At 40.6% G+C, this 13,211-nt stretch overlaps 1 protein-coding gene across 1 annotated transcript; it reads left to right on the top strand.

Annotated features, from left to right (window-relative positions):
- Positions 1-339: 339 nt before the first annotated feature.
- On the top strand, positions 340-12,907 carry sapcd2 (suppressor APC domain containing 2). The gene is made up of 6 exons (XM_060863305.1): positions 340-1,281; positions 5,621-5,766; positions 9,463-9,609; positions 10,834-10,935; positions 11,613-11,726; positions 12,189-12,907. Exons 1-6 carry the CDS (start codon positions 597-599, stop codon positions 12,315-12,317), a joined length of 1,323 nt encoding a protein of 440 aa, XP_060719288.1. The 5' UTR covers positions 340-596; the 3' UTR covers positions 12,318-12,907.
- Positions 12,908-13,211: the final 304 nt, after the last annotated feature.

Below are 13,211 nucleotides of genomic sequence, written 5' to 3'. Positions count from 1 at the left end.
ATGTGAAAATAAACCTTCTTGGCCAACTGCTATTCAAATCTACAGAGAACAAAACTCAAACCCTGTTGCTCTTGTAGCAGCTAATCAGCGTGGAGCAGTTCATCGAGCTACCAATCAGAGCGTCGATGAGGTGAGCAACCGTTCAGAGGGCGGATCTATTAAAAAAAATGTGGTGAAGAAAGTTGTGTTGGTTTAGAGAGAGAGAGAGAGAGAGAGAGAGAGAGAGAGAGAGAGAGAGACTGAGAGAGGGAGACAGAGTGTGTGTGAGAGACAGAGAGAAGGAAAGAGAGAGAGAGAGCGAGGGAGAGAGAAAGAGAGAGAGAGAGAGAGAGGGGGAGACAGAGTGTGTGTGAGAGACAGAGAGAAGGAAAGAGAGAGAGAGAGGGAGGGAGAGAGAAAGAGAGACAGAGAGAAGGAAAGAGAGGGAGAGAGTTGGAGAGAGCGAGGGGGATAGAGAAAGAGAGAGAGAGAGAGAGAGAGAGAGAGAGAGAGAGCAAACTGGGTGGGAAGAAAAGTATCCGAATGATGCGTTTGAATGAGTTACACTTTTAGTGATTAGTAAACATTAGTAACCTGTAGTCTGTTTTTAGAGCTTCATGGCTTTGATCCCAACAGATCCGAGCTTCACTCATCCCGGACTGATCACTTTAAAAAACCCCAGCATGCAAGACGCAGAGTTTAACACCGACGGCTTACCGAAAGCCTTTCTGCACAGCCTGCGCACTTTGTTCGATATTTTAGACGACGGGAAGCGCGGCTATGTGCACATCTCTGAGATCGAGAGCCGGTGGCACGGGGCAGAGACGCAGGACCTACCGGGCGGTGTGGTGCAGAGTCTCAGGCGGATCACACCACCGCACGGATGTCTCACTTTCGAGCGCTTCGTGGCGGGGCTTCGATACTCGATTTTCAATCCTGACCGCGCTCAAACTAAGCAACACGTCCATCCAAACGGTTTCAAACCGCAGCCACACAATAAAGTGCGACCTCTCGGACCGAGCAACGGGATTAATGTTCATCACAGCCGCGCGAGCGCGCCACAAAACCGCACGCGGCAGCAGTACGACAACAGAAGCAAACTGTGCGCGAGCGATTCCTCATCGTACGTTAACCCCGGTGTTCAGCCATGTACAAGGAGCGGCAGGAGCCTGGAGCGCGTTCCCGTGGCACCGGAGCGCGCGCCTAACCGGTCCGATTCGGTTCGCGTGGGGAAAAAGGTGCAGCAGCCCACGCGTGTGCAGTCAGTCGAATCAATCCCGATTGAATCCTTTCCCAAGACAAGTAAGTCTGTTTACACGCAAAAAAACCCCAAAAAACTATTTAATTAATGCATTAACCAGTTAATTAATGAATTGGCCCCGGGACCGTCAAGGGTCTATGAATTTATTTTAAGCTGAGAAATCAACAGAAGCCTCGTTATCATTGGGCTACCAATCAGAAGGTCAATGGTTCGAATCCCAGGTCCACCAAGCTGACACTGCTGGGCCCCTGAGCAAGGCCCTTCAACCCTCAATTGCTCGGTTGTATAACAGTGAGATAATGTAAGTTGCTCTGGATAAAGGTGTGTCTGCTAAATGCTGTAAATGTAAATGTTATCAGAGTTCTCCTGATCAAAGTTGTGTTGCATTGTGGGAACACTGAGCATGAAGGTGAATGGGATGTGGTAGTCTAGTGGTAAAGGTGTTGGACTACTGATCGGAAGGTCATAAGTTCGAATCCCAGGTCCACCAAGCTGCCACTGCTGGGCCCCTGTGCAAGGCCCTTAACCCTTAATTGCTCAGCTGTATGAACTGAAATAAAAATGTAAGTCACTCTGGAAAAAAGTGTCTGCTAAATACTGTAAATGTAAATACTGTAGACGCCAGTCCATCTCAGGGCATCATACATACACTAAAAAAACATGGAAGCAGGGCTCACAGAACATTACTATAAACTTTACAGTAAAACATCTTTAAAATGAAGTACTGCTATATCTAATATACATAGTATAATGTTCATTGAGCTCATTTACATTTGATGTATGCTATCCTACGCTGAAGGTTAAAAGCATCATTCGAGGATCCAGACATGAATAGTTTGTAATGTTAGGACTGGATCACATAACCTTCTGATGTATAACATAAAGCCTTAACCACTGAGCCACCACAACTAGCTGAGCTTGATTTAAACACCTCCACCATTGAATAATCTCACGCTAAAAGAATCAAAGCAAGATAGCTGTGGTGATTCACTGGAGAAACCCTACTGGCCGTCACGACCAGACTGTGTAACAGTTTCTTCCCACAAGCCATCAGACTTCTCAATAACTGAACTGTACTGTACTGAGCACAACATACACACACATCATCTGTATGGACTGCATAGACCCTCACAAAACACACACACTGACACATCATACTGTTTACATGCTGCTTACAATCCAGCAAACTGTTTACATGCTGTTTTGCACACTTTTTCTGCTGTTTTTGCACAAACTGTCCCAACATTTCATCCGTTTTTGCACGTATTGTACAATATCTCAGCCATTTCGCACATACTATACAATATTTCAGTCATTTGCTGTTTTTTGCACAATTCTATATATTATCCCAAGGACCTGCTGCTAAGAAACTGTGTTCATTCTAATGTTACTGCACGAAATATTGTTTGAACATTCAGTATTCACATACAGTATTAACACTGGTCGGTCGGCGCTGTTTCTGTTACTGTTTACTGTTTATTGTCTTTTGTGTACTGCATTTTTTGTACTTTTTGTATTGTCTTGTAACTATGTGTCTGCACTGTCTTTTGTCCTGCACTGTCTTTTGTCCTGCACTGTCTTGTCTGTCTTGTTTGTCTTGTCCTGCACTGTTTGCACCAGGTTGCACAGTTGCACTTTATGTGGCTAAGACTACTTACAATAAACACTGCTGAAACAAGACTACTGACAATAAAAGCTTCTTGACTTGTTAGTAGATTAACAAAATTCAAAGCCAAATCTAGTGCACACACTTTCACATCTCTGGGCAGTTTAGCCTGTTTTGGGACGGTTGGAGTAAAGGCTTTTCTGCCAAACTCCACAATGAGATATAACGTTTTGGCTAAATTAAGCCTGGAGGCAAATCCAGGTCACAGAAGAGGAAAGAATGTGTGGTGTGAAAGATTGCTTCTTGTAGCTAGTTGCTACCAAAAGTTGAACTTTAAGCTGAGGTTCAAAACACAACTGTCATTCTTGTGAACCAACAGGACCAAGAAAAAAGGACTGCTGTCTCATTGTATGTGGGAAAAAGTCTCCCATATCCAAGGAATATCATGTAATATCATGTGAACATTTAGTCTTCGTGCTATTAAAAAATATCTGAATGGATTTGATTTGAATGTTCGTTCCAGCTCACTGCATGAGCGTTGCCCATGTTCACCCAAGTGATTCGTGTTGTGGCCACAGACCGCATTTTTTGTTCTCGTCCTGCGTTTTTTCTCTCCTCAAATATCTTGAGCTATGAGCATGACATTGCCCGGGGCGTTGTACAGTAATACCAGGCCTGGGCTCTTACATCACAAGCAGCGAGGCTGTAGATCAGGTCTGGGGTGATGTAAACCTTTCTTGCTTGAACTGGTGGTAAACACCCAGCACTTGAAATCTGTCCAGCACATGGCTGACTAGGGGTCATTTATAATACCTTACAAGACAGGAGAAATGACAGCAGAAAGGAATTCTATGTATGTGGAGAAAAAAAGAACACGTAAATAAACATGTAAGACAAAAAAAAACGTAATAAAAGAAGTGTTATTTGCCAAATCGGCAAATACGCGTTCAGTTACAACAAACAGACCAGAACTTCCCCAGAATTGTTTTCTCTCAACACTTCCTCAGTACAGTTTATCTCTACAGTATTTTGATTTGACACACAAGGGGCTGGGCAGTGGAGCTTGTTGGCGCTTGTCTTGTACAAATGATAACTTCTTCCGAGAGCCTTAGAGCCTGGTTCCGAGTACCCTGTAAAATCTTGTAAGAGACATTTGGAAAGTCTTTGTAATTCAAGTTTAGGATTATCCAAAGTTGTTTTTGGTGAAGAGTCACACCCTGAACTCCCCCTGCTTGAGCCATTTGTCAATCGAGATTAACATTTGCACTGTTAAGTGTTTGGTATGTGTAATTGTCATAGTAAGAAACTTCCCAGGCCTGAGGTGTTATCTGTTCAGAGCAGTGATGAGGAAAGCTGGTGCTTAAGCTTCGACAAAAGTGGAAGAAATTGATCTTCTAAAGACATTAATTAAAATGTATTAATGACAATAAGATCCCACTAAATTCCACAAACACGTCTGTCAGAGCTATCAGAGTTTCTGGCCAAATTCCTTCCAGGGTGTAATCTCACATTCTCCTCTTCAACTTACAAGTAAACAGAAGTGTTAACTCCTTGTTTGTTAAAATAACATTCTTTATTTATTTATTTTTTGACCCTGGTGTGGCTTAACTATGTCTTTACATTGCATGTGGATTTAAGTTCCCAGTTACCATAAATGTCTATCATACTGATCGTATACAGGTCAGTTATGAGAATTACTGGCAGCCCTACAGTATCTACACACCAAGAGCTTTAGAGATTGCGTGCTCTGTATTCGCTCGTATATTTCAGTGAGATTAGGTACATTTATTGAACCCATCCTTACCAAGGGTGCTGGAGCTGATTTAACCTGCAGTTGCCTTTTGTTCAACTGTGTGTCTGATTTTAACCGTGTGTACATGTTCCTTTTTTTCTTTGACCTTTTGAACATACTTTATATTAACTCCAAAAAGAAAAAAAAATAGCTCAGACAGGGGGCACGGTGGCTTAGTGGTTAGCACGTTCGCCTCACACCTCCAGGGTCGGGGTTCGATTCCCGCCTCCACCTTGTGTGTGTGGAGTTTGCATGTTCTCCCCGTGCCTCGGGGGTTTCCTCCGGGTACTCCGGTTTCCTCCCCCCGGTCCAAAGACATGCATGGTAGGTTGATTGGCATCTCTGGAAAATTGTCCCTAGTGTGTGGTTGCATGAGTGTGTGTGTGTGCCCTGCGATGGGTTGGCACTCCGTCCAGGGTGTATCCTGCCTTGATGCCCGATGACGCCTGAGATAGGCACAGGCTCCCCCGTGACCCGAGGTAGTTCGGATAAGCGGTAGAAGATGAATGAATGAATGAAATAGCTCAGACACAAATCTACTTGTCTGCATGAGTATCCAGGCGACTGATTTGTCTAGTAATTAAATAAAAATGTAATAAATCGATTTTACACTACAGCATTTTTTTTTATCAGACTATGAAATTCGGTAACTAACAACTAACAGATCCTGAGGCTAGGATGCAACAAGGCTGCTTGTATGAGTAATCAAATTAACCTGCTCTTTTCCTCCTAGGTCTATGAGAGGACAAATGTTACCGGATGTATTTTCAGTGCATTGTAATACACTTTTATTTAAATTTGTGCGTTTTGTAAAACAGGACTCATACCTCAACTTGCATTCTCCCTAAAACAGGGTGCAAGATTAGATTAATGGCATTGAATGAAAGAGTTATTATAATATGTGTTAAAATCCCACATAGAAGTTAGTTAATAAATTAATGATCTAAAATAAACCTCCTTAATCCTCAAACTTTTTTCTCAGTCTCAGGTCAGCAGCAAGGCGAACGTTTCGGGCTGCCTCGATCACAGAGCGAGACGACTGCAGGGTTCGCGGCGACCAGGCGACACAGCAGGAGCCGGGACGAGCCGAGACGACACACCATCACTAGCGGAGTCGACTATGGAATGGTATCCAATCTGATTCACACTTCTTCATTCTCTAGTAGGGCTGGGCGAAATTGCTGAAAACTGTATCACGATATCAGTGTTTCATATCGGTCGATATCGATAATTATTTATATTTTTTATGACCCATTTAAAATAAGGACCAGGAGAAAAATATATTACATTTAAACATTTTTATTTTAAACTTAACCTTCCTCTGATCATAATCCCCTCAGTTATTAAGACAGAAATGTCAACAACCAGGAAAACTCACTTTTTTCTCACTTTTCTCACTACTCACTTTTTATTGCACTCCTTTTCTGCTTATCAGTCGCCGGTTACTGAAGAGGAATCCAGCACCAGCACGAGACAACGATATGGCGCAACCAAACGTGATACTGTTACATGATTGGCTGTTAGCTTGTCACTCCCTACGTTGCTAGGTTACCAGAGAGTGATTGCCTTTGTTAATGCAACCAAACTTGCTTCGCAACCTCTGTTTTCTTCCGACGGAGAATAAAAAATATCGAAAGTTTTATCGAACACATTTTTTATTGATATCGATCACGTGTCTATCGCGATACATATCGTTATCGTTTTATCGCCCAGCCCTATTCTCTAGTGTAGCCTTCAGCAAGGAGAGATGAATAGAACCAGTTTGAATATACTATTTCCTCACTAATATTGCTCTGTGTTGCACAGAAACATTTTAAATCTATATTTAATGGCTTAAACACCCGCAAGTCATCCATGGGTCAAGCATTATATTCTTGTAAAATAATTCAGAGTAGCTGTAAAATAATATGTAAAATCGTATTAATCTGTCGATAGTTAACATAGTAGATATTTATAGTGGTTTTGTAGTATGGGAATATTTTTAATATTTAGCCTCTATAGCACTTACTGCCCTGGGTATGATCCTAGGGGTCCAGGAACAAATCGTGCAGACCATAACTGGAAATCAAAAGGCAAGCGTGATCAGTCTGTTTGAGGCATTATAACACATAGTTTTGTAACTCCTTAACTCATAACGCTTGAATTATGGATTATGAGCTAATTTGCATAATCTACAAGATGGTTACAAGAAGTTATATCAAATCACAGAGAATTCAAAGGGATAAAGGATTATTACCACATGTGACAGATCTGTGAATATGACTGTGGAGATACCGCTGACGTGTAGCTTAATAACTTATGCCAACATTCAAATAGCTGTTTCTGGGAAAATGTGGAAATGATTGAATCTATATGCAGAATTTGTCTGTAATTTGTCAGTTTTCAGCATAAACCTTTGCAACTAGATGATCATGAAGGTTAAATGGTGTGCCCATATTACTATACTCAAATTTTCCATGTAAACTTAGACAGATTAGCTACTGGGGGCTTCTTGCAAATAAGTGCAAGGCCCCAAGTTTTTTCTTTCTTTTTCTTGTGCTTGACTTAAAGTAACTTGATCATGAGTGACATTTTAAAATAAGAACCTTGAAAGTGATGGATTTTATTTGAGCGGTTTTTGTGAATTTCATTGAATCTGTTTCTTTTGTTTACTTTGTGGTCACTTTGTGTGATTATCAATAATCCTAACATTGCACTGTAACGATAGCAGTATGGTTAAAGAGACCGTGTGCAAAGTGTGAAATTCTCTGCTTAAAAACTACAAAACAGCTCAAAACCACTCAGACTAGAGCTGTGTGCTACATTATACATGACCACCACTTGCCACTCCTCCTCTTCACACCAACCCCTCTCCTCCTGTTCCCCCATTTTGCCCCTCCCCTGGTGCATTCTGCTCCCCCTCTTCTAACTTTCATTTCTGTCCTTCTGCCCCTCTCTGTCTCTGCCTCTCTCTTTCTCTCTATTTCTCTCTCTGTGTTTGCTTTTCTTTACCTCTCTGTACTGTACGTCTTCTACTCTGACACTCGACTCTTGCTTTTTCTGCTCTTTCCATTCCTTCTTCTCCCTCCTTCCTTCAATCCCATTACTTCCTCCATCTCCATGGTGCTGAGCCGGCTTGGGCCCCCGGGCCTGGGAGCTGGCGCAGTTTTAGCCGCCTACACCACAGTCTTCATCCCCCTCAGCAGCAGCTTGTACTCCAGCAAAGCCTTGCACTTTTTCTACTGGGTGAGTGAACAAGTGTGGGAACGAGTGGCTGACATAGAGGCAGAGTGGAGTGGTATTTGGAGTCACATCAGGTTTGGGGTGTGAGCACTCTGGAATGGTTACACACAGCCATGAGGTGTGTCGGCATGTCGACGATTAACTGGTGGGAAGAATTAAGGAGGTGCTTTTTCCGTAAAGGTGAACGTTTCTGGAGCAATAATCCTAACTTCTTCTATGTGAAAAACATGGACGTCTGATGCAAACTTTGTATAGTATGTTTGTATTGTAAACCAATGTATGAGGACGTATTACAGCACCTTGAGTGATATTTGGTATTTCCACGTCCTTTAAACATTATCTGCAGATTTAGAGTGCACCGAGAGCTAAACAAGTCATTTATTAACTTACTGTATTTACTAGTAATTTCCGCTGAATGACTGAACGATTGAAAAAATGCTAAATGACCGAATGATTGAAGTAAAACAAATGCTTGCACTGTGATATTGCATGTGTTTGTTTTTATGAGCCTGGGAAAAAATGCATTTTCTGATATGGTATTAGTGACTTTTTGCATATTTCCAAGTTCAGGGTTGTACAATGAAACAAACCAAACCTGTTTCTCCTTTCTGGAGTCTTCTATTCAGCCACATACATACTGACGATCCCTTTAATCATGGCGGCTTTATAGCTGAAGGAATTTCTCAATGTAAACAAACTTTTTACCCCTTGTGCAGAAGCAGAGAGGCTCCATGTCTGTCTTTCTCACTGTCAGGTGACGTCATGGTCTGTCATGCCGTGTCACTTTAACGCTGTGATTGGCTAATGCTGTTTGTGTCTGTATTGTTTGTAATGTTGCCTGCGCAGCTCCCTCCTGCTCTGTTTCTCTTTTACAAAGAGGATTTAGCCCACACACAAACACACGGCCTGACCCACACCTCTTTTGTTTATCCCCCCACCCCACTCTCTCTCTCTCTCTCTCTCTCGCTCTCTCTCTCTCTCTCTCTCTCTCTCCCTTCATGGTGTCCCTTTGCTCCCATTCAAGTGAGGAGTTGGCTGTTGAAAGGGAACTGCACTTTGTATGCATTTTCTAACACAATGATCTGTGTTTGAGTTTCCTAAATGGGGGAGTTTTTTTTTTAAATATTCCACAATAACTTTTGAGAATTTCATTAAGTGAGTTTGATGAAATATGATTTATGTATCAGAACACCTACTAAGGTTTATGAAAGATTGGATTTTGAGCAAAGTAACATATGGTCTACAGTTTTGTAGTAGTGAATATGCAATTTGGGGTGTTTATTTCTATAAAATGTGAAATACTGAGCAATATCTGTGCATTATAGAATTTCCTTCAGTTCTATCTTATCTTATCTTATCTTATCTTATCTTATCTTATCTTATCTTATCTTGTCAGCAATTTAAAAGTGTCTTTGAGAAAGTAAATATTGTGCACTAAAAATATAACTGAAGAGCAGATACTGCAGAATGATATCGCATACTAACTTTCAATATAAGTTTATTTATAATGATTTTTACTTTTTATTTTATTATGAGGGATTCTTCAATGAAACCCATATCTAATTGGTGTAACTTTTTACCTGGTGGTCATGTGATCTACAGCTAAAGCAGATGAAGGAGCTGGAACAGGAGAAGGACTCACTGCTGTCTGGACTGGATCTGGTGGAGAGAGCGAGGGAGTGGTACACAAGTCAAATCCATAATGTGAAGGAGAGACAGAGGCTCGTTGGGCAGACTGGTCACTTCACTGTGTGTAACACACACACACACACACACACACACACACACACACACACACACACATACACACAACACACACACTCCCACAAACACACACACACACACAAACACACACACTCACACACACAAACACACACAAACAAACACACACACAACACACACACAAACAAACACATACACATAAACATAAACACACACATGTACACACACATAAACACACACACACTCACACAAACACACAAACACACACATAAACACACACACACTCACACAAACACACAAACACACACTCACACACACACAAACACACACAAACAAACAAACACACACACAACACACACACACACAAACAAACACACACACAACACATACACACAACACACACACTCCCACAAACACACACACAAACACACACAAACAAACAAACACACACACAACACACACACACAAACAAACACACACACAACACATACACACAACACACACACTCCCACAAACACACACACAAACACACACACTCACACACACAAACACACACAAACAAACACACACACAACACACACACACAAACAAACACACACAACACACACACAAACACACACACACTCACACAGACACACACAAACAAACACATACACATAAACATAAACACACACGTACACACACAAACACACACACACATAAACATATGTACACACACATGCACACACACGTACACACACACACACAATCTGTAGAAAATCAGTGGGCCAATGAATATTTACCTATTTTGAATTATTTTATAATTATTTTCAGTAGTATTTTTTCTTTTTCTTTTTTCTCTCTCTTTTGTATAATAAAATTTGGGCATTCTTTAAAAAAATATTAATCATAACTCTTAAAATGTCTTTCCATAAAAATGGTAAAATATTCTCAGGGACCGAGATTCAAGTTCAGATTTCCAATTTTATTTGTCACATACACAATCATACACAGTACGACATGTAGTGAAACACTTTTTTTTAACGATTGTTCTTGATATAAAATTGCCAATAGTAGGCACTATTAGATACAATATAAAAATGGTTGTTGTCTTGAAAAGTCTAGATTTATATAATTATTGGTATAATGGTATAAAATTACAAGAGACTGGGCTTTGGTTCAGGGGTAAATAGAACAAGGGTTAAAGACAGTGTACACAAAAAATACAATATATCTGTGGTTTAATTTATATCGCTGTCTTTCTGTTATAAGGATTTTCTGACTGAATCCAATCAATGTCGCCTGAATGTCCTCCTGCCCAAACTACAGGAAGTGAATCGCTGCCTTAATGAGCTCATGTCCTGCTCTGGAATGGTTAGTTTGTTGTCTTTATCTCATTGTATTCATATATATTTGTGGGAATTGTGTTTATCGACATCTTTGATGGGCTGTATTCAGAGTTGAGGAATTAGGTGTGTGGCATGTCGCAGTTTATTCACAATTTGTACATCCTTGTGGGGTATTAAATCCAGGGCGATGGACCAGGGCGATGGATTTGAACAAATCTATAATGTATTAAGAAGTTACACTGATGCTCCTGGTCTTTGAAAGTAAATTATTTAATAACACTCTCTGGGGTCACCAAGATTTACATTTCCAGAATTTAGCAGACACCCTTATCCAGAGAGACTTACATTTTCATTACATTGCATTTTATATCATTTTATACAACTGAGCAATTCAGGGTTAAGGGCCTTGCTCAGGGGCCCAGCAGCGGCAGTGGGAATCAAACTCACAACCTTCCGATTGTAAGTCCAGCACCTTAACCACTAAGCTACCACTTCCTAAGATGAAGTAGAAGTTCCCTTCCAAGTCTGGTTCCTTTCCAAGTTTCTTCCTCATATCTCAAGGAGTTTGTCCTCACCACCATTCACGAATAAAATGAAATCGTAAACCTTGTCATTTTTATCTCGAATTTTTATATAATCCTTTAAAGCCACTTTGCGCCAAAGGCTATCATTAAAACCAAAATCTTTTTTCTTCTTTTGAAGTCATTCCCTTCTCCGAGTGCACAGACTTCTGTCCTCTCCCCCAGCGTCCCACCTATTCCTGCTCCTCCTCAGGCCATCCAGCGACTCAAGGACCAGAATCACCTTCTCACACAGGTTCAACAATTTTACACAATTCACCGTGTTGTAGCACATTATCACCGCCGTCATATCGGGTTTAGAAGTTTAGAACTAGGAATTCAGACGGGATTTACAGTCACACTCATGCCATTATTTAGCAGATGTGTTTTATCCAGAGCAAAGAGTTTAAACGTCAAGTTTTATTTTTCCTTCAAATCACAAGTTTATAATAATAAGCCTCTTCTTTTAGTGTGTTATAGCTATTATAGCAACAAATCAGGAGGGATGCTGTGGTATAAAAAAAAATTATTATTACTGAGTAGTAACTACATTATTGTTGATTATTTTCCTTTAACAAATGTTCTTTGGTCACATTATTCCTTACATTTTGTGTTTTCAAGTATTCAAATGTCCTTCGCTAGTTGCTCCAAAGTGCTTGTGTAAAAAATAATATGCTAAAAATATTCAGCTAACATTTCCTAATTGTTCTCATCTCAGGAGGTGACGGAGAAGAGCGAACGCATTACCCAGTTGGAGCAGGAGAAGTCGGCACTTATCAAACAACTGTTCGAAGCCCGAGCTCGTAACGCTCATGACAACAGTGTCCTTGACTCAACCTTCATATGAATAAACAGATCAGACCACAACCACAACCAAATCCCACTTTTGCTCAGCCAAAGGACTGCAAACACTCCTTCACTACACCTGACGTGGATTTGACTGACTGCTGCTTCCATGGTGTACCGATGAGGTTTCATTTGACTGCATGCAAACACGCAAAGGTTAAAAGTCACACATTTCTTCACAAGCAAAATTGACTCTATGTTTATGTACCACTTTTGAGTGAATGTTACTACGTTTCCTGCACTGACAGGCATTGACAAATCAGTGGCTTTTAGTATGAGCTTGCTTTATAGTTTAACCTTCAAGTTTTTTTTTTTTAAATTTTTTTCTGCTCTTTCTTCTTTTTTTTATTAAATCGACCTGAATGCTTTGGCTTAGATTTTGACCTTTACACTCCAGAACTATCCATATAATCAGTCAGACAAAGAAACACATTATGGACTTGTCATACTGGGCCTCATTTATCAAACTGGCTACAAACCAAACGATTCGTAAAACGTTCACACGAGCATTTACACACAGGGTGGCCACGGGTCTATAAAATGTTTTAAAATGTATCAACGTTTTTCTTACAATAAAAGGCCTTAAAAGTATTCAATAGTCTTAAATTCAGATTCGTAAATATTTTATGAACTCATCAATTACACAAGTTTTTTTTTTCTGCGATAGTTACCTGGTCATAAGAGAGAATCGAGGTATCAGAATACAGGTCGTGATACAGCTTGCTTAACATAAGTAAATGCAAGTATAATGAAAAATGGCTTGAGAACAATGAATTCTCATGGTGATTAAAGCTGGTGCCTGATAACTGTGCCATTTGTTGGAGATGTTTTAAACTGGGAACAATGGGCATCAAGGCGGTGGAATCACACACAGAGAGATTGGGAAGCACAGAGA

Source organism: Tachysurus vachellii, chromosome 26 (assembly GCF_030014155.1).
Source record: "Tachysurus vachellii isolate PV-2020 chromosome 26, HZAU_Pvac_v1, whole genome shotgun sequence".
Taxonomy (NCBI): Eukaryota; Metazoa; Chordata; class Actinopteri; order Siluriformes; family Bagridae; genus Tachysurus; species Tachysurus vachellii.
This window is presented reverse-complemented; position numbering and strand designations above follow the sequence as displayed.